This window comes from Colias croceus, chromosome 6 (genome assembly GCF_905220415.1).
Source record: "Colias croceus chromosome 6, ilColCroc2.1".
Classification (NCBI taxonomy): Eukaryota; Metazoa; Arthropoda; class Insecta; order Lepidoptera; family Pieridae; genus Colias; species Colias croceus.
The window spans coordinates 8,487,033-8,510,677 of record NC_059542.1 but is presented as its reverse complement, the minus strand read 5'-3'; the positions used below and the strand labels follow the sequence as shown (position 1 = coordinate 8,510,677).

The 23,645-nt window shown below is 35.0% G+C and overlaps 1 protein-coding gene across 8 annotated transcripts in view; it reads right to left on the bottom strand.

Annotated features, from left to right (window-relative positions):
- LOC123692893 (afadin) overlaps nucleotides 1–23,645 on the bottom strand; it is a 78,082-nt gene that overhangs the window by 43,837 nt on the left and 10,600 nt on the right. For 6 of the 8 annotated variants that reach the window (XM_045637742.1, XM_045637745.1, XM_045637744.1 and 3 more), the window contains 7 exons: nucleotides 17,300–17,429; nucleotides 15,337–15,445; nucleotides 14,958–15,148; nucleotides 13,912–14,068; nucleotides 13,425–13,550; nucleotides 12,621–12,778; nucleotides 10,835–10,916 (listed from right to left, as the gene is read on the bottom strand). In XM_045637742.1, coding sequence (XP_045493698.1) covers nucleotides 10,835–10,916; nucleotides 12,621–12,778; nucleotides 13,425–13,550; nucleotides 13,912–14,068; nucleotides 14,958–15,148; nucleotides 15,337–15,445; nucleotides 17,300–17,407 — 931 coding nt within the window. In that variant the 5' untranslated portion in view covers nucleotides 17,408–17,429. Of the gene's footprint in view, nucleotides 1–5,265; nucleotides 5,551–5,589; nucleotides 5,624–10,834; nucleotides 10,917–12,620; nucleotides 12,779–13,424; nucleotides 13,551–13,911; nucleotides 14,069–14,957; nucleotides 15,149–15,336; nucleotides 15,446–17,299; nucleotides 17,430–23,645 lie in introns of those variants that run through there. The other 2 variants (XM_045637747.1, XM_045637748.1) reach the window with 2 other exon arrangements.

The window sequence follows — 23,645 nt, the reverse complement described above, 5'->3', positions numbered from 1 at the left end:
CAGGATACCGAGATAAACCTCCCCTATGAAAATCTGACGCGCTCGAGTATTTCAAAAGGACTTTTTTTTTCTGCATTTTCAAAAATTCATCGTAACTTATCGTCATGTCGTAATCGTCAGTTTTTTTAAGGGGAGCTTCCTTGGGGCCTACTTAACACCCCTTCCGAAAATCTGACGCGCTCGAGTAAATTTTTTTTTTGTGCATTTTTGACGAATTTATATGCCTAGCCCCACCACGCAAACCGGCAGATTAGTATACCGTTGTTATCAGAGGCACTTGGGGCATACGTAGTATGAATATCTGACGCGCTCGAGAATGCCCAAGTAACTGTTTTTTTTTACATTTTTGAAAATCCGTACACGCCAAACCCACCGCTAAAATGGTTTTTACCATAGAAGCTTTTCTTTTCGAAATTATTTTCTCTTTCGATTTTGATAAGTCTCGACGACGCCGTTGAATTACGCCATTTAGCTACCTCGCCTCCCTATCTATAAAGTGGAAGCTCACAAGCGTTTCAAATTTGGCATTTCTTTTAAAGGCTTTAACAGATCAGCGTGGGAGAATTGTGAGTATATTTTCTATAAAATACATAAAAAGTTTTGTAACAAACATTGGACATCGATATTTAATAACTTATTTTCATTGGATAAAATACAAGAAAATTGTTATGGATTTACAATATTAAATAGATGAAATCATTTCCAACTACAAGTTTATATTCCACGTCGTGATAGCGTATACTTAAGTCATTAGAATAATTGAATTCGATTGATTTGAAGGCTAAGGTAGCCTTTTACTTTAAAAGGCGCTATTTAATTTTATGCCTATTTTATTGCTACGATTAAATTCAATATATTTTCTTTTTGTCCGGTTATGGAAAAACTCGCAAAATGTAAATTATCTGTTCTGTCATTCTTGCCTGAACACAAACAAACGAAAATTCTGTTTGATTAGCCACGACAATGATCGATAGTGAACAAACAAATACAATGTGTACGGCTCGTTGGTACATCTGTTTTTGTTTCCGCCATCTCTACTTACAAGTTATCTTTTATATACTCAAACTCAAACATTTATTTATTCAATTAGACTTCTTTTAGAAGCACTTTTGAAACGTCATAACATATTTTAACATTTACCACCGATTCGGAAAGCAGTATCTACGGAGAAAAATCGGCAAGAAACTCCATAGTTGCTCTTTTTAATCATGTCAGTTTTACAATTTAATTTTACAAAATACATTATAATATGTACATATAACTTTAATATTAACAAACCGCTTTTTATGATTAATTGACTACAAACTTGACTCAGAATTATGTGGACGATCGGATGCAGAAATATGGTGTAGTTCGGAATTCGGATGCTGTTGATTCATATAAATCGTGAGTCAAATAAAAGTGTCGCGAGTCAAAATCTAAAGATTGAAATCGAAAGTTTGTTCCAAAGATATCATACAATAGTAAAGGCCACTCGGGCGTGACCTTTCTAAAGGTAGAACGTGTTCTGGTTCCATACTGAGCTTAGGGACGAGATGAAAATTCGTTTCGTATGCTCGTGAAGGCTGTTAAGGATCCTTTTTTCGCTTTTAACCGACTTGTAAATGGACTGTAGGTGCTACATAAGTGACGCAGATTTTCTAAGATTACCAGAAATATTGGAATTGGATTGGAGACTTTTAAGTTTAATATCTAAATATTTTTGTGGAAGGCATAAATACTGCGTAATATTAAAATTTGATGGATTTATGTACGCCTAAACAAACAGAATCTAAATTAGGTTCAATTTCCTTCGACCTAAAAGTATGTATGTACTTAGAAACTATTACTTATTCAAAGATAACGATTAACGATCACGAAAGTATTTTATTATCAATCAACATAATCACAGTTGAACGTATTTATATTATTAAAGCTTGTGAAGGTGTGAGTTTGTATATATTTTGTCTCGTTCACGCAAAAACTCATTCAAGATAACATCAGTCAAAGGCAGGAAGATCTCATCTCCTATTAGAAGAGGACAACGGCTTCTTGCTGCGAAGGGATAGGGGAAAGAACGTCAAGACTCAAGTACCTAGCTAATTGTTTAGATGTGGCATGTGAGATGATGGATTGCAAAAAAGCTTCATATTCATATTCCATTCCATATAGTTAATAGATAAAACTTTATCTAACATCGTTGAAACTCGCTATCACGATTCACGTTACACTATGAAAAAGTAGCATGTTGGTAACGACTTCAATATTTTTTTATGCTATGTTAGTAGGGATATGTCAGTTTAACCTACACATCACATATATTTATCTAGGAAACCGAGTGGCGTACAGCCGTTAAACGTTGTTATTAAATATTCACCACCCGTTGGAATGCGGGATTTGACGCTCAGTGATTTGAACGTTGATTTTCCATTTCAACCAAAATAAACTTTTACACAACAAAAAGTAACACCGGAAAATTATATAATTCTTTGTAACTGAATTGTGAAATACTTTACAAGGCTATCATTCGGACGGTTGTGTTTATTCGCTTTGAGGGTTCATTTTGAATTCAATGTCAACAGATCCTCTAAAGCTTAAGCTCTGCAGATGAAAAGTTATGATATGGTTATGATATAACTTGTTAAAGCTATAACAATAATTCTACATTCTATATATTTCAATGTTATTAGCTTTGATCGAGGTTTGATACGTGTCAGTTCAGGTTGTTCATTGATTGTTTGTTTGACCTATTAAATATGGACTTATATTGTGCTAGGAAAATATTTTTGGGTAAATAGAGTAATTGTATTCGGAATTTATTGGCTTTATACCTTTTTCATTGTTTAAAAAATGAATGAAAACTATATAATGTAGATAATATTTAAAACATAAGTTTATGAATATCTTAAACCAGGATTTCTGTCGAAATTGTTAGATACCTATTAACAGATAAGATCATATTCTAGTCTACCTATTTTTACTATCCATTTCAGATGAAATAACTGGAAAAAGAAATGTAAAAGAATATTATGTCTAAAAAAATTCATCGAAAGAGCCATTCGTCAATCCCATATATTACAAGGGTGTGATTCGACTGGAAGAATGGAAACGTGAAAATATATCTTATACGTTATTGGTTATTCGATTGAGCTTCTTTGTGATGTTTTCTTTCGAAGTTTTATTTAAATAAAACATTATTTCCCAATCGCCATTGCTACGCAATTTACTTTCCAGCTTTATCTAACACAAGCTTTACCGGCAGCTTCGCTTGTGAGTGACTAATATTCACAATTTTTTTTTTTTTGTAATAAATTATGACGGTAGGTACTTTGTTTTAATGTGTACGTCAGTATTAGTCTCCGTACAAAACACACCCTTACTTCAAGCTTCGCTCCCATATATAGATTTTTCAATACAGTTTTCTGAAGAAAATTTCAATCTCACTTTTAAGTCAACGAATTTTCGGCAATTTCTCAAACCTTTAATTATTCATTCCATTACTTAAAATTGAAATTTGTAACATGTAAGATTTTTCTAATCGACCTATCATTCTACCCTCCATTATACACAAAGTCAATTTAAGCAATATCCGATTTGCAATACGCTACTCATCTGCCATGGAAGCAGTGAGAAGCGTTATCTAATACATCACATATCGGTTATGAAGCGAAAGTCAAATTTGGTAAGCAAAGTTGCATGTGGGTTAATAACCTTGTCAAATGGAAATTGTGATAGAGTCGTTAGTAAGACCGCGTTTACTTTCGTCTCACGTTCTCGGCTACGACTCGAATACGGCTCGTTCTGCAATCCGACAACCTCTCAGCCGTTTGGATCTACATAAAACACGTTATTCGGACATAACGACGTTGCCACCGCTGTATTCTTTGTTTTCATCTTTATTGCTTTTTTAGGATGATCATTTCATTTCGCCAGGGGATGTGTTGGGTTTAATGTTACGCCAACGCGCGTGATAATAGGGATTGTCAACGAATTGCTTATTTCAATTTGTTGTTACGACAGCTCGAGTTTAATTTATGTAAAGCTCGAAAGCTTCAGAAACTGTTACATTGTATGTTTTATCGTTTATGCATAAATAGTACAGCTTAACGTGTTAAGGAAATATGTAGGTACAAAATTAAATCTGTTTTAAGTTTGTATGTAGAGCCACTTATACCACACTTTAATTTTACTATGTAGAGCCAGAACGGGTTTGTGCTCAGATTAGAGCAAGAATTTAAAGCATATAACTGAATGGCCATAGCTAGCCCAATATTATTGAACACGTGCTCATTCATAAATGACGTCCCTAATGACCGTATTATCGATAGCAATCCACGTAGCACACTTCAAACTCAATTTAGAGCGGAACAATGAAAGCATTTCATGTAGGATATACCTTCCTGGGCACTTGAGTGCAAGGAAAGCTTGTTAGGAAATATAAAGTTAATATTCAAAGACGTCGTTCGCAACATGCTTCGTATGTAAGAGTTTCTTGAATTCCTTACTGCTTTGAAGTTAATTTTCATTAATAAGTGGGTACAGTTCATTATAATTTGGGTTTAATCTAACAACGATTCTAACTGAAGTCGTTGGTACTTGGTACTTTCTTTCGCAAGGCTAAATTTGCTATAAGTTTAGATTTTACCTCACGATAAATCTGTAACTATATTAGCCCGTCGCCTGAGGCTCTAACTAATGAGCGTAACGTATGAAGGTTAATTCACCAGCAAATACTGTAAGTAAAAAGTGTACGCTATTTCACGTATATGGCATCGCATGGGCGCGGACCAAACACAATTTAGCTTAGCTTGTCGAGCCCGACACATTACCAGCTATTTGTCTTCCTAAGAGCTTTTATTGGGCCAAGTGCTCGTTCTCCTTGACATTTAGAAAATACGAATTTAGGACACTAAGTATAGGTGCTTCAATTCTATAGTATAGAAAGAGGCAGGATTATTTTAAGTATTAGAAAAGTTTCGTTTACCACTTTTAGTACATGCAAAATAAGCGACATTCCTTGCATTCTTGTTTTGCACTCGTTTATTTAGTGTTCTGTCACTAGCTACAACAAAAGATTCGCGGTAACGGTATAGGTCAATTTACTCGCGCAACTTTTATGGAGCGACCATAAAAAGCTCTTTATAGAGGCGAAATAGAACAAGTTTAATCTCTGGACATAAGGAATAAAATTTGACCTTTCGTTGCCGATTAAAAACTGGCTTAGAAAGTTCCGAGGAAAGTGAATGAAGACAACCGTAATGAGTCCCAAACAAGTTTGTAACTTACGAGTTCCTCAGTTTGGGGGATCGGTAAACGATCCTAAGACATTACGAACACTGTCAACTTTCGCGATATAAAACCTCCAAGGACGATATTATGCATATCGATTCGGCGAACCGACGGGCATCGAACCGCGAAACGAGTTAAAAATACCACCACCGGCAAACGAACCGGCATCTGCGAGCACACCGGTCAGACTACTCTGTACTCTGTTGTCACATGTGTTTGTTTACTATCGGCTGGCTCGCACCGAGGCGGCGGGGGCGGCTGGAGTCGCTTTTGGGCGAACACTACACGTCGCGAACTTTTGAAAGTAGCAAGCGAACTTACGACGAATGCCCCAATCCATGTCGGAACGGCGGTCGCAGCGGGCGGCCCGCGGCGCCGCGGCTAGTCAACTGGCGTCCTGCCGCCCGGCGCCCGGCGCCCGCACACTCCCGTTCTACTATTCCCATTGTTCGCGGCGACGTTTCTACACACTGCTCGCGGACATAGCCGCATCTTAGTGTATGTGATATGATACATTGCCACCGCCAAGTAATCTTGTTTGTATACTTAGTACAAATCATTATGATCGGTGAGCATTGTATCCTTTTGGGAAATTATGAACGTGATCTGTATAACGTTGCTCAGTAATTCTAAGCATGCTGCTCATATGCAAATAAGTTTTTGTTAATCAGAGTGATTCTCTATTGATATCTTGATACAGATGTTCACTCGCCTGGGATTTAAGTATGCATTGTTTAAATCCCAGTCCAGCGATATTTATACGTACACGAAGCTAATCTACGAATTTCCACTTAATATTATTATTTAATTTACTAAATACTCAAAATGTTAGATATTCAAATAAGTCTCTTTTCGTAATTCTGATACTTTTTTAATATCTTTAATCTTGATACAGATATTTATTGAACTAGGCACCGATTACTCTGCCACACTCACCACTATCATGAGAAGGGTTTATAGAGCATTTTCTCTTTTATACATGCTATACATTTAGTAACAATGGTATGTTAAAACCGCTCCAGGAAACAGTGAGTTGCAGTATAATAAACACGCGAACTTTTTCAATGCTCGCTACCCTTCGTTCTTAGAGTTCTTTTCACAAAAGATATACAAGTATTCAAGTTACTTTTTCATGAGTTACTTTTCCATATTCTATAGAATAGAATACACGAAAAATGAAACGAAAAAAAATACGTTTTAGATATGCGTTTTAAAAATAATAAGAGAGCCAAAGGCAAACATAATCAGTAGGTAAACTTCGATAATTTTAAGCATGTATTAATCTATTAATACAATTAATCGATAATATTTTCTTCTTTCTTATTCAATCTCTATTTAAATAAAAAAGTGACTTAGTGAAACACAGTGAATAAATCAATCAAAACTTTGAAAATATTTATGAAACGTAGACGAGGAATAACATTAGAATTCAAATTAACTTCTGCCACTTAATGAAGACGTTATTTGGATTGGGCGCTAACTTTGGCAATTAACAATTGAATTAGATCAAAGTTAGATTAGTTTTCGCTTGTTAGTGCAAATAATATATTATTTAAAACACTTTTACTCTATTTACACAATCTAAAATATCTTACGGTTTCGATAAAATTTACTGTAATTATTATTTTAGTATACAAATTTTAATGAGCAACTCCTTTGCTTCGTAAAGTGCAATAACAAAAAATATCAAGTACACATGCGATTTTGAGAAATGCCTGTATTTTAGGTGTTTTCACATAGCATTCTCATATATTATATACAGTATGAATGCTTGAACTGGCGGCCCAAGGTTTCGATAAAACTAAATGCGGGGTTGAAATACAACCCAGAACGTTTTTCTTCAATTCTTTCGAATTTTTAAATACCTATGTAGATTGTAGACATCTATCGTTATATATAAATGAGATATTAATGAGATATTCATACTGCAAATGATAGAATATAAAATTAAAAATAGAACAACTTTAATCAGTGACCAAACTACTTATGAAATTGAAATAAGGAAAGTATCCTATATAATATTTATTATCTACTGTAATTATCATTGTTAGATTTATAACTATTCATTAGGGATATTAAGGTCTTTGTCGATTTTAAATAGCATTTTCAATGAGACAACCAATTAAGGATTTGGTGAAATTTTTCGTAATGAATGACGCGCGAAATCCTCTCAACATTAAAAATTAATAAGGTCACAGTTCTTGAGCAAGTAAATATATTCGAAATATACTAAAAGCTGTGAAATTCGCGTGGTATGCTCATTAACTGAAGAGGCGATTGATGTTCATTAAGACGCGAAGGAGAGCAGAGTTCGAGGCCAATCCTATATTCATAATTTATATATTCACGAAGATAACTTATTTGAACTAATCTTATTAGCTGTTGCCTTCATCAACAATGTTAATTACAGCATTTATCGCATCTTATACATACTGTTCTACAAAATTTTAAATTTTACTCTCAGCGCGCCTAAAAAAGTTTTTTGAAGTTAAACTTTTTTAGACGCCTTGAGAGTAAAATTTCAAGGTCGCGTCACGGAGTATGACGACGATTTAGCTAAAGAAGTTTCACTTCTGACACGTGTGCTCGGCACACACGCTCTTTTTTAAATTAAAATTTACCTAATAATTCTCTGAAGCAGGCGGGTAGGATAGAAGCTACTGTTATAATAAATTAAACGCCATTCCGTATATCAAAATACTGTTCTATCATCACTTTTTTATTTTTATCATAAAATTATACCTTTTGAATTACACCCATCATAATATTTTAATACCACTTTTGAAAATAACTCACAACTCTCTAGGCTTTATAAAACAGAAACATTGACATTTATATAATATGGAGCAAAGCTTATAATCCCGGTAAAGCCCCCCTTATTTTGGCATTAATATGTAAGTAGGTGTATACGAGCTTTGACGCTCTAGCATAAACTATTACTTGCTCGGAATTAAATGAGCATACAAATTGTACATATAACTTTATAAATTCTATAACTTTTATAATAAACTAGCAGTCCGCCCCGGATTCGCCCGTGGTACATATTTACGTTTTCTCTACATAAGAACCATCCTCGTACTTCAAACTTCAAAGAATATAATAAAAAAAGAATTAACGAAATCGGTTCAGCCGTTCTCAAGTTGCGCTTACCAACACATTTTGGGATTCATTTTTATATTATAGATTTAATAACTTGGATATTTTTAATGTATTCAAAAACAAGTAGGTACTTTTTATTTAGTTGTTACGTCGATATCAAAGTACAAGAGAAAAAATCACGATAAGGATTTATATATTTTTATTTACTTGTTCGGTTTGTGAGGGTTTCGTTCGTGTCCCTATGACTAAGTCCAAATTCGATCTTATGTGTCACGACTAACTAAGAGTCATTGTTCACTTTAACAACCCTTATCAACTGTATTTATTCTCTTCGCAAAAAGTTGAAGCTCGGTTAAGTAGTAAGTTTCATACCATTGTAATAGTTGGACAGTTAAGTTTTAGAATTATAATGACAATTTGCTTTTTATATAATACTAGCTGCTCCGCGCGGTTTCACCCCCGTGGCTCCACTCCTGGTGGTCGTAGCGTGATTATATATAGCCTCGATAAATGGGCTATTTAACACCGAAAGAATTTTTCAAATCGGAACAGTAGTTCCCGAGATTAGCGCGTTCAAACAAACAAACAAACTCTTCAGCTTTATAATATTAGTATAGATATTGTCAGTTGAGTAATAAAATAGTTTTGTACCGACTCCCGCGGACGATACTGCGATAAATACTAGTATTTTCTTAACTTGAACGTTAGTCTCATAAAAAAGGTACAATACTGCCAAGTTTTATCAATGGTTTTGGAATGATTGATTAATTAGGTTCCATCAAATAAATATGATGGTTTTCAATTGTTAAATACAAATTGATACACAATCCTGTATGGTGCACCCATCAACATTCATCAAAACAAATTGAACCTTATTAACATGGCTTAAAATCGCATTTACAAAGCAGCAAAACTAATACCCTAGATGTACAGTATGTGTCAAATTTTTTTCTAACTAATTTTAAATCTAGTTGTTATTAATCTGGGGGCACGGTAGTGCCCCCGCCAAGACGAGCCAAGCGAACAAGCGAAGCGCACGGGCACTACCTACCTTTTCTCGAAGCGCTTCGACGTTTTTTTGAACCCTCATAACTTGGGTTTGGATTATGCTAGATCAACAAAAATTTCGGGATATATTGCCAATAGCGGACTTATTGAAAATATTAAGTTTTAATTACATTAGCTTTTATACTTCAGATTTTATTTATATCTAAAAAACGCTAATTTCGTCACTGACTCACTGATGATCATCAAAATTCTTAAGGTATTTCCTAATGTCCTAGAAAGCTGAAATTTTGTATGTAAGCTAGTATTAGTACACAAACAACAAAAAAATTATAAAACTTGTAACTTTCATCCCCCAACCCCTTAAACTAGGGGATGGGAGTTTGTATGAGAGCTGTAATTTTAAATTAAATTTTGATGACGCTAGAGGTCTAATCTAATAATCTAAAACTTGGTTCCCTAGATATATAATATATATGTATAGGTACTCATTGTTAAAAAAAAAAAAAAAAATTAATCGACATATAAAATTTTGTTACAAACAACTTACAAAAAGAAATGAAATCCCACCAAAAACATTTTCATGTAAAATGTTGCCAAGACGAGCCCATATGACTCGCACTGTCAAAAAGTTATCAGATCTCATGTAGAGCCAAGCTTCTAACACTACACGCCCTAACAAGGCCTAACTTCACAAACTCTACAACTTAGTCAAAATATGTGGCTTGGCCGTTCGTTACTACAAGAACTATTGTATAACACAAAAGTAATGAACAGTGAATTAATTTTTCACCTTACGCCGTTTTGAATGTAGCGAAATGGCCAAGCCACATATTTTGACTAAGGTGTAGAGTTTGTGAAGTTAGGCCTTGTTAGGGCGTGTAGTGTTAGAAGCTTGGCTCTACATGAGATCTGATAACTTTTTGACAGTGCGAGTCATATGGGCTCGTCTTGGCAACATTTTACATGAAAATGTTTTTGGTGGGATTATCTTGACAGGATTGGCATCCTTTTCCTTACTTCCTTACAATAAATGCAAAATCCAAATTTCATTCACATCGCAATGGGGCGAATTTAAGACATGATTTTTCTGAAGATAATAAATAATTAGAAGACTATGGAGTTTTACAAAGGCTTTTTAGTTTTTTACCTAGGTGAAATCCCATTCCCATGTGACTGCTTTTCACTTCACGCGTGAAACCCCAAGTGAAAAGCTAGTAAAACTTAAAACATCCATACTAATATTATAAATGCGAAAGTAACTCTGTCTGTCTGTTACTCAATCACGCCTTAACTACTGAACCAATTTGCATGAAATTTGGTATAGAGATATTTTGATACCCGAGAAAGGACATAGGATAGGTTTTATCCCGGAAATCCTACGGGAACGGGTTTTTCTTTGAAAACGCGGGCGAAGCCGCGGGCGGAAAGCTAGTAAATAATAAATGAACACGTTACTCACTGCGGTGCGGGTGCGTCATGACGATCGCGAGCGGGCACTCGTCGTCCTCCAGTATGTACTCCGAGTTGTCGGCTGCGTCCACCTTGTAAATATAAAATTAATTAATAATCTATATCTAAATAAGTAAAATATTAAAATTAAAAATACATATATACACTTCCAAACAAAGGATGAAGTTCTGGTCATGTTCGCTACATGACCAGAACTTCATCCTTTGTTTGGAAGTCGGGTAAAGAGATGACCAATTTCGTTTGTGTCAAACTGCTGAACGGAGTTTATTGATTTTCGTTTCTATTTGTCTCCACTTGGTTCAGGATAATAACCGTTAATAATTTAAAAAGCTAAAAAAGGTTAATAAAAAAAAAGTTAACCCATGTATGGTTAACTTTTTCGTAGTATCATACATTCTTAACACAACAAACGCTATATTATTACACATAATATCCATATGTATTATAAAATGTACATACATAGTTGTGTATTTTCTTTAGATTTCAATAGAAGTACTAGCGTTATTTGCAAGAATCGAGCGAGATGAAAAAGTTCATAGAAAAGATGTTTGCTATTCTTTGAATATTGTAACGTCAGCGCTCACTCATTTGTAATGTTCAGTAACGTATGTTTTACATTAAAACTAATGGTGTTTTTAGATCAGATACTGACAATGAAAATCAAAACTTTACACGTAAAAAGCTTAAGACTCATCAGATTATGAACTTTATTAAGAAAAGATAATTGAGTTATTAATTGAGGTCATAAAACAAATCACTTGTATATTTCGGGAAAGAATGTCCAAACACATCGACTCCGATTTAAAAAAGAAAATATATATCCGTCCTAAAGCTAGGCTGGAGTTGGTGACAACTTCTGGTGAAAGTGTATGTGTGTGCACTTTGCACTTTCACATTATCCAATATTTGGCTTAATTATGCCACTTGCGTCGCCATGCAAGTAATAGATTTTTATGAGTTTATGGTATTATATAACCACTGCTAATAAAATGTATATGACGGCACCAGGTAATAAATGCGAGTCAGTCTTCAAAACAACCAATTCAATGACGATATGATTCTGAGTGTTACCGCATTTTTGGCATTTTTTTGTGCGTGAAAACTAGATAAACACTGATAATATGAAAGCGTGATGATACAGTTCACTCAGTTAACGTAAGGAACAGTAGTAACGCTTGAACTCTTACTATACAGAGATTTGTATGTTCTGCACGCAGTTGTAATATACTTCATTCGCCAAAACAACTAATTCAACAACTTTACGGACACATAGAAGGTGCTACACGGTGCAATACGTAGTGTAAATCATCTCAAAATGAACTACGATATGCATCGCTTTACGACGTGAACCTTACAACTTTTGAGGAAAATAATTTACGTTATTAATACGGGTGAAAATACACAATTTTGAGCCATGCCTCGTGATGTGATTTTATTAAAATTCTATATATATTCTTAAAGAAGGAAATAAAGAAAGAAAGAAAATAAGCTTCATTGCCCCTGAACTTAATTTTTTTTTTTTAAGTGAAACTTCTTTAGGCGTGGTGGGAGTAAATTTTCAAGGTCACGTCATAGCAATACCGTCACGTCATGGAGTAAGGCGACTATTTTGGTTGACACCATGGGCTCGGCACATACGCTCTTTTTTTCTATTTAAAAAAGAATCAACCAGTATTTAAAAACTAAATTTAATAATGCTCCAAAATACCAAATAACTCTATCAACAATTACCGCTACAAAAATACTATACAATTATTTTTGCCAATTTAAATTACCTGCACAATACAATAGTGGTGCGGGTCGTGTCTCGAAAGTCCGTACTTGTCGAGCATCTCGCGTACGATCGCCGCGGCGCAGTCGCCCACTGAGAGTAATAGCGTCTTGTATGGAACTGATGGGCAAAGTGAAGACCCGTAGATTTTTAGCGTGCCACCTGTAAAATTTTAATGTATTTAAAATATATAATTTAAATTTATGTCTTCTATACATATTTACAAAGTGTAGTTTGAGGTAATAATACATAAGGTAGGTACTCTTATATATTTGGCTAAATATTACAGAATTTTTGAAATTTATTCATTTGTAATGAATAACGATCGTTTGAAAATAATGCAATTTTCAAACTAAAAGAAAACGTAAAGTTATTATATTTCAGGCTTATAAGCCTGCAATATAAGTCTTGCATATCTTAGAAGAAAATCCTATTAAACTCATAATCGCATTTAATATCTTAGACTTAGAGAAATATCGTAAAATAATTAACATACCTCGTTCTAACCAATATTATTATGATAATATGTACAGAGATGGTAAGATTTGGTTGTGTATTTTTAAGGGTTAACCCAAAAACTTCTTGTCCAAATACTTATAAATAACTTGTAACAAATAATTGTTGTAGAAAAGGAGTCCTGAGTAATAAGAAATACCTTTTTCTAAGTTTATATCCCGTTGCATTGCAAATGTACTACAATTGTCAAGGTTGAAACAGTTAAGTATTGTTATTTAGATAATTCTGACAATTTTTGTATTTTGACAAAATTAAAACTATCCTTGTATTATATAAAAATGTATAATCATACCAGTATCCGGTCCGCCGTCCTTAGAGCGAAATTGCTGCAACTTCCTCTCGAGTTTCTGTTGTCTGCGCCGGCGCATCACAGCCTCCGGGTTGCTGATGCTTCGTGTAAATGACGTTTCCGGTAATTCTGTCAAGTTATTACAATATTGTTTATTTAGAGAACTAGATATAAGAATTAAAAATGATGTAGGTACCAAATAAAAAGTATTAAAAACAATTTTTTTGAAGTACAGAAACTATTCCTTGGTAATATGATCTTATCACTTACACAAAAATTGTAACATATCTATGTACTTCTATGTAAACTGTTTCTGGGAATTGATATTAGTAAATTCTGTCTGCTATTAAACTCTATTGAAATTGTTAAATGTCAACAAAAAATACGAAAAATAATTATTATTATTATTTATTCATCAGCTTTCCGTATGATAGAGCTTTATGGTATGTTTCAAGCTAACTTGTCATTGAAAACCAAAATTATAACAAACCTGTATATAATTTCTCAGCTACTGGACGGTTTTCATCGTTTGTGTCGGATTTCAGTCTCGATAATTTTTCTTTTTTCTTCAGTTCTTTCTTTTCCCGTTTAGAAAGTTTTCGCTTAAAATTTTGGTCCCCTTTCTCGTTCACAGCAGATAAAGGCATCTGCAACGATTGAAATAACATTTACTTAATAGAGTAAATTAACATACAAATAATAAGAATAGTCAACAACTTTACTGCTAGCAATCGAGATGACTAAATGGAAAAAATACCCTAATATACTACTTATACATATTTCCCGTAATAGCTTTGTAAAAAGAACTTCTCTCTTTATTTATCATAAACATTGTTTGGGAATAATTTGGAATATTTGTGTAGTACACCTTCAATGACTAATGTTATATATTATCATATCTTTGCAAAGTAATTTGGCTTATTGACCGATAAAGAAAATCGATTACAAAATAAACAGGTAAGGTGGATGATTAAAAGAATTTAATATTGTGTTATGTACTTAAGAATGTGCAAAATATCGCCAAGCGACAAGAACAAAAAATTACAACAACCTTATTAATATTATGCTGTCTCCTGTAATGGAGAATAGATGTACTTTGCCATACTATACCTGTCTCAAATTTTGTTCTAATGATGACGATACCACTTTTTTGTGGGGAAATCTTGACATGAATCTGGTAAAACCCACGGCTACGTGGAATATCGGATTCATACTAACTAAACTTCCAGTGTCCGTCGAGCCGCTCAATAGGGCCGCGGAAATTCGTCCGCAACCCGACCACATGAGCCCGTATGTTCCCATGATGACAAATTACGTATTTTTTTATTATTATCGTTGATAATAATAAAAAAATACGTGTGGCACTCGAGGATTGCCGCGGTACAGCTATTGCATAGCATCGCATCGCTGTGCCGGTTGGAGTGGGGGTGTTAGGTTTTTTCGTTACGGAATTTTTACATTCGGTCGCCGCGCTCAAAGTCTGAGATAAAAGCTATGCAATAGCTTAATAATAAATCCTTCCACAAGAGTCCTTACCTCATTCCCACTACAGCACTTAAGCAAGAAGCGCCCTTCACGATCGTCCGCGTGCCAGTTGAGTTGCACCAGCAGTGGCTTCTCGTGCGGCTCCAGCTTCCTCTCGTCATCTGGCCCGTGTGTCTCCCATAGGGAGTACGAACCGAGCGATAACATACGCATGTCTGGACGGAATTTCTCTATGAGTGTTTCTGGAAAAGTAAAGGTTATTTTGTATAGTAAATTGGTTTAAGCAATTTAATATTTATGTATGTTGTAATGAACCCGATCATATAATTTAAGTGAAAAAGAAGTGATTGATCTTGTAGTAAGTTTCATTAGAAATTTTAGTATCTATTTTAATTCGATACAATTCACACTAATTAAAAATACAACTCACCTATAACATCGCTGACGGTAGCATCGGACGCTACACGAATGCATTTCGTTGCTATCTTTTGACCCGAATCTTGAAAGTAGAATCGCATAACACCATGGAATTCGAGGTTCTGCAAAAAGCATTATAAATATTACAGTATCAACTTTGCCAACTCAAAAATAAACAAATCCTGCTCGGAATGAAGCTAAACTCCATTATCGCGTGTTCTAAAGAAATACTAAAAGCAAGCAATTAGTGTCGATTGTGTTTTATATCTTTGCATAAATGGACGGGAAGGAAATAGGAGCGTACTTTCAAAATGAAGATAGGTATTTTATCACACAGAATTTATTCATTCACCGTTTAATGTTCTTATCAATGAATCATTAGAATTGTAAATTGTACAATTACATTAACAAATTAAACGGTTTATAAATCATATTATTACCTTTTCATTATTAGCAAAGAACGATTCATATTTGAGAAAAAACAAACAATAGAATTTTAAACGGTAGTAAATAATTTGTAATTCCTATCTCTATCTCCATCTTGTAGATAAGTTTTTATCTTCACGATATGTTGACGAGGGAAAGATACCTGACTCATGTTTAAAAATACAAATGCATTGTTCATAATTTTTCAACACGCTTTTTACAGCAAACAGTAAAATTATACATACTTACAAAAAGTTGTATTGCAAAATGAAATTACTTAAAGAAGCATAAGTTTATTTATAACTAGCTTCCGCCCGCGACTCCGTCCGCGCGGATGTCGGTCTTCGCGTGGATGGTTATTTCTCCATTTTGAGTACCTCTGTCAATAACATCTTATAAATATCTATTGGACCCAATTCCCAAATACGGCTAGGCCTATAATAATACGCAACGTGTGTTCGCGGTTCTACGGAACAACGTCTATGGATAAAACTGAAAAATTAAGATTAATTTTTTTCTACGTATTTTTCCAGGATAAAAAGTATCCTATTTTACGCCCAGGATAATAAGGTATAATTATACCAAGTTTCATCGAAATCGAACCGCTAGTTTTCACGTGATGCCTTCACATACAGACAGACAGACGAGACAGACAGACAAACAGACAGACAGACAGACAAAATTTTTTTTAATCACATATTTGGGTTTGGTATCGATCCAGTAACACCCCCTGCTATTTATTTTTTCAATATTTTCAATGTACAGAATTGACCCTTCTACAGATTTATTATAATATAATATGTATAGATTTAAATATATTGTATTCATAACTATCAAGCATCTTTCGTGGAAAAATAAGCATTCCAACTATCTATGTAATTTTAAAAATATGAAGTTCATTTCTTTGTCTTATTTTTCTTTGTGCGTATTTTGTGGCATCAATATCTTTTGGCCCCTCTATCAAATCTTCGCAAGTCGCAAATGATTATAATTGTTTTGTTGCTGTTCATTTAACTAGTAAAGTGAATCATATCACAAAATTATAAATGGGCAATGTGCATACATATATTATTAAAATAATAACCCATACACAATGAGATTCGTTTGATGAAACAGGATATATTATGAATCATTGAAAGCAGCTGTGGTATTCTAGCAATATTGTCTATTTGAAACAATAGGAAGGTCATGAAGATGGCACAACGAATTGATGAGGTCAAAATATGGTCGTTCCATTTCGTCGTCGTCGTTTATTCTTCATTCATAAAGTACCTAGGTATATATAAGTAATTTTATTGTTCTTCTTTGAAATCAATTTTAAGTACCAGCATTAATTGAGTTACAAAACCAACCAAGCAAATTAAAATTTGACCTGGCCACGTCAATTTTAAAACAATAAGCCAAATACCATCGCTTTCTCCGCGTCTCAAACCAATCAACTGTATCCTACTCAATTACTCTCCGTTCTATCCAAATTTCCACCGTAACAGTATATCAAAGTGTGACTAAATAAAAAAAAACAATCAAAACAGTGCAGTGGTATCATTTACCTCATTCGGTTCGCTGAGCTCAAACAGATCGAGGCGGTTGGCGTTCCACTGTTGGATCATGTTGCGGAGCGCCTCGCGATCCAACATTCGCTTGTCCGCCGCGTCCATTTTGTCACCGCATCAAGGAATCCTGCAATGTGAAAGAATTTCACTTAGCACACAATAGAACACATTAGCACGTTATAGGCATTAATGATCATTTAAACAGATCACGTATCGAAACAAATTTTATGTAGAGGAAGAATATTGTTTGTAACGAATATTTAAAAAACTGCATAAGTTTAATTTACCATGTAACCATAAATAGTTTCATTCACAAAAAGTATTGAACTAGCCATGAGATAAAATGACTACCTACCTAAAATTAATTTTTACTGTATAAATAGTAATCAGATAACTAAATTGATGTATCATCGTTATCTTCAAGATAACCTGAACAACAAACGTACCATTACAATTACGCATATTATTCATACCTACTTACAAAACATTAATTCTAACCTAACTTTAACAATAGTTCTATTATACATAATAGTTTCTAGCTGCAGATGATAGTTTCATAGTCATACCTAGTTTTTTTTTATATAAACCACCGTGACTAAACATTATTTTATATTTAGTTGGTACCTAATCGAGACTCGAGAGCAAAGCTAAGATAATAAATCATTATTTGTGAAATCTTCAAACAATTTTTATTTCTATAACTAACGGATCCATTAAATCCATCTTCGTTAGTTCGAATCGTATGAAACAAATGTGATTGTTAAAAATGGTCGAAAGGAAACAAAACAGTTAATTTTAAATACTCTCAATAAAATTAAATCGAATGATCGTCAATAGAAAGTGCAAAGTGCGGATTTCCTATTCGTAGTCATGTTTCCTTTCTAATATCGTTGCTTTATAAAATGTATGTGAAGTTAAAGTACTGGACATAAGTAATTTATTATGGGTCATAAAATACCATCAAATAGCTTAATCGATGTCGCCATAATAAGTCACTATAATAGTTATAACAGCCACGACTTTCCACATTTCAATCTCAAAATAGATAAGTGTTTAAAACTATACATTCACAAGAAATATCTTATCTGATATAAATATAATTTTACAGCCATTATATTAAATGAGTTAAGTAATAAACTCGTTATCTTTCATAGGTATTCCACCTATGCTATGCCTGGTTCACCTTTTTTTTTTTTTTTTTTTTTTTTTTATAGTGGGGAAATCTTCCAAAGATACCCACTGCCCCCGGGGAAGGAGCCGTGGGTTATGTCGGATTCCTACCGACTAAAACCCCACTGTGTTCCGTCGAGCCGCTTTAATGATGGGGCCGCGGGTATTGGTTGGAATTCTTCCGCGACCCCCTCGGCGGCAGCCCATCTCTAGGCCAGGCGCAAGCCAAGAACAGGAAAGATGGTTTGCCTGCTCTTCCCTCCCGTTGGCGGCATGAGCGGAACACGTCTCAAGCCGCCTCACCGAACCGGACGATGGATTACATTCCCCGTTCCACCGCCCGGCGCCCTTCATCAAGGAGGCACGTTACGACCGTGTAAAGCGGCCGCAACACGGCGACGACGCCCAATAAGACGTCTGCGCCGGATCGGGTCCGCGTGAGGATCCCTCTCGCGCACCCGCTCTGCCTCCTCTTTCTGCGAGATCACGTTCTCCGAGAAAGCGATCACCGCACGCCAGGATCTGTCGCCATCCACCATTGCACGAACAACGGAGGGTAGAGAGAGATCCGGCCCGATAATCGCGACTAAGCGAGCACGGGGCTCGGCCCACGCGGGGCACACGGCAAGAGTGTGATCTGCCGTGTCCTCCGGGCAGGCACACCAGTGGCAGACCATGCTGGGCTCCCTCCTTGCGACTTTACACAGGTACCGCCCGAAGCAGCCGTGCCCGGACAGTATCTGTGCAAGGCGGAAGGTTATGGCCCCGTGCCGCCTGTCGCACCACTCTTGGAGGACTGGACGTATGGCCACGACCGTCCTCTCACCCGCGCTGGGATCTTCGAGCCGGCGTTCCCACTCCCGGAACCGCCGCTCGACAGCCTCAGCCCTCCACTCCTCTACTTCCTCATAGGAAGGATTCACCCCATGTGACCTAGACGCCGAGACGCGCCGATACACGTCCGCTAGCATCTCGGCGTCCAGATCCCATGGCGGCGTTCCGGCCATTACCCAGGCAGCCTCAAAAGACACCGTGCGGTATATGCCTGGTTCACCTGCTAACTAGAACACCGTAGTAAAGGTAATAATATAGTGATAACTGATAATATATTCTTCGACTTTTACATCCACAAATCTCAGCTTTACGGAAATTAAAAATGAGCTTTTAAACCAGTCAATAGGATGTGATTAATTAGTTATATTTTTATATGTAAACAATTTTAACAATGATATATAATATCGATGATTTCCGTATCACATTTTCCTATAGAATCATGTTGTAATATAAAGTGAGTCATTTTAATTGGTATACAGATTACAGATATACTTGCTTATTAATAAACTTAAACATTTAAATAGCGTAGCATTATTGTGTCAGCGATTTGTAACCGCATAGGGACATGTCGCATAATGATAAATAATAACAACAGCTGGGATAATGGCTCGATTGCAATTTCTTTTCACCCTGTAGATTATATAATGCATAATTAATTTTATGCAATACAACTAATCCCCTCGTGTAATTTCTATTGAGTTCAAATAATGGCTATAAGTTATAACATATAACGGTTAGTTCGTATCTGGGTTTTATTTTAACGTCTCTTTTACTCGAGTATTACATTAAACGTAATGAAATTATTCAATTATAATAGGGATTGTATTTTAATTGAACACGTAATATATGGATTATTTCAAGATTAAAAAGCTCCATTTGATGTTTCAGTATAAACGATTGAAGCCAATTCAATCAATAGAATTTGAGGATGATTGTAAATTGTAATGTAGGGGAGGAAACAATAATCTGTGCCATTCGACAAATTAACCAATGATATAAAATGGGTCAGCGTGGCAATTGTACTTATCGACAAATGTCATTGAATGCAGTAAACCTATGACTCAATAAAAACGATTCCGTACCAAAATCGCACAATCGATCAAGAAACCAATTCCCGCCTTAAAACTTAAAAGGCCACGCTCGGAGTGCCACAAATCCACAATGTCTGCGTTCGAACTAATTTATGTATTTGGATATCTCCGTTGACGGATCTCCTGAATCACACTTTAAATTAACATTTATGCAAGTAATATGATTTGCATAAATGCTAATGAGTTAAACAAGACTTTGGAGTAAAAAGCAGAGCATATATGCGTTTATTTTTCAGATAAAATTCACTTTTGATTAGCTTTATTTCGGTGAAAACTGATAATCATACATGACACTGAATCAAAAATAAAATTAAGAAAATATGATTAAAAATATCCCCAGATACCAGACAATAACGACAGTTCCATAACTTCTGTCTCTATATTTATGTCCCCAAACGTCACATTGGCCTCAAAAAAAAATGTAGGTAAGTACCAATACAAATTTAAAATCGATGAAAGCATTCTGTTGGTGGGCGGATCCTGGCATACATCATGCGCAGGCGCACCTACACTCGCGTGTTTGTATTTATAACGTAAACATATGGCCGCGGCCGGCGCGCTCCAGACCAGCCACCGGCCGCGGCCGACAGACGAACACGTCTATTACCCTTCTCACAAACACCGGCGGGTTTATTGCAGAACAATCGATGGAACACACGCGATCAAAGATGTGTGAAACGTTAAACGTCGTGGTGAACCTTTCATCGGTCGATAAAGGAGCCTTAAATGTATGTTAATGAGACAATGACAAAGTATTGTCTATTAAACTCACTCGTACCAAGAGAATTGAAATAGATAAGGTTCCAAGTTTATGCATCAATTGAAAAACAAAAAATAACTGCGTTAAAAACAACCGACTTCAAAAACGGAAAAGTAAGAAATAAAAAAGATTTGATATTATTAATTACTACATATTATTTTTATGTGCTATTTACTAAAAAGGTTTGATGTCGGTGCATGGGCTTAATACTAAGTGCTTAGTGTTTGGCACCGACTTCAAACCTATTTAATAAATAGCACATAAAAATAATATGTAGTAATTAATAATATCAAATCTTTTTTATTTCTTACTTTTCCGTTTTTGAAGTCGGTTGTTTTTAACGCAGTTATTTTTATTTAATACTTTTTAGTGTATTTTTCAACACGAATCAAACGAGCCAAAACTCGATAAAGTTGAGTCAATATATTACTGAGTTCCTATGGCCACCTTCCGATTCCATCATCAGATCAGCTCCATGTCATGATAATGTTTCATCGCTATCCAATTTACATTCGTATACAAAATTTCAGCTCAATCGGTTACCGGGAAGTGAATCAAAGTTACTTGCTACATTGAAATTAAGTCATCGAGTACAGACAAAAATGCTCATAAAATAAAAACTACTAAGCCTAGCCGAATAAAATTTTTATGGGACCAATTCGACACCATCCCGCATCGAACAAAAAAAGAATCACGTAAATCGGTTCAGAAACCTCGGAGTAATCGGTGTACATACATAAAAAAAAAAAAAAAAAAAAAAAAAATATACCGGCCGAATTGATAACCTCCTCCTTTTTTTTGAAGTCGGTTAAAAACAAAAAATAATTTGGTAAAGAACTGAGCCAAATGAAAATTACTTTCATGATCCTAAGTTTTCGAAAAATATATTGTATTTAATATTATGTAACCTACGAACAACTACAGTATTATTTTTACGTGTGCTGCCTTGGCTCCTCCCTAACCAATAAAGAGACTTCAGTATGGAAATCGTGAGCTTATTAAACAAACATGAAATTCAATGTTCATGTTATGAATGGATAGAGCTAATACCAACGAATATAATAACAGTTTACATAAACGAGCCCGCTGGATATTGGATTGCGTAGTGAAATGCCTATGCAATATACGAGTAGCTAAGTGGCTTGTAGCGCCTATTAAGGTTTCCGTTACTTGGAAACGTGTTGTTTCAGTTTTAACCCTAAGCCAGTTTGCTAATGTTAGACTGAAACCAAATCTTGTATTTTGTAGTGGGAGCCGCATCCGTTGCTAGTCGAAACAAAATTTGTTGACCGAATAAAAACACGTTTTCGTTTTTACTTTCGGAATATGTACACATTATTCTCAACGAGGAAGAACTTAATATTTCCGGTAACAGAATATAGAAAAGCATTAAGATTTGTTTTTAAAAATAATTACAATAGCGAAATTAGTGATTAGATTGCTAACGCACAATCTAACTGAACATGACTCAAATATCTCGCAAAAACTAAACCCTTGAGACTTGACAGCCGTTTTTAACCATCAGTTTATGGCGAATAATAGTAAAAAAATAAGGTTTCGTGAGTCGTTGACTCTTTGGTACGCTGACACGTAACCAGGAACCGCGTACCATTCAAACACGGATCGCTGACTCGTAAAAATAAACACGCACAGTTATCCGTAACTTGCATTAGCTTATTTTTATCTACGTCTATTTATTTAGATCAGGAACTGTTCAATTAAAATAACTAACTGAAAATGGAGCGTTCGTGTACTATGCTACTCGATAAAAGTATGTGAATAAGGAATTTATGCGAACGCTTAATCGTATAATCTCACGCTATAAACTATAGAATATAATTTATACTATTAGTCGAGAGGTACGTAAGGACTAGCGAAGTACCTTTGTTGTCATTGGTGTCGGTATAGTTTACGCTTGAACGCCGACCTTGCCCCTTCCTGTGGCGAACAACCGAGCGATATCAGAATTATTATGTAGTCTTATTTAACAAAAAGAACGCGTGCTTTATGAGCGAATAATCATTACTAATTAATTATTATTCGTAATATCTATGAAAATATCTCTTCATTACCACTAGACCGTGATGTAGAGATCGCGCCCATTAACATAATTATCGCGACTATAATAAAACAATAGAGATATAGTATATGTATTAGATTCTATTTAATTGACTTACTTATATCAATTAATTATTCTTGGAAACATAATGATTAATGGGCGTAACACAAATTTTGATAATTTGTAATTATATTTTTTTGTGTTTTAGAATGCCCTCAGCCCTACACTGTTTTGTAGAAGGCAGGAATGGTCAATGTTGAAGAAAACATCGACAACATAGAAATCTAACCTATATTATTAAATGTATTAAAAAGTGATGCATTTACAATAAAAATAAATACATATTGTGTTTCACATTAGACGTAATTCACTTACGAGCTTAGGTCCTTGGCATACTTGTCGTTTGTGCGACTTCATAAACAAGTGCAG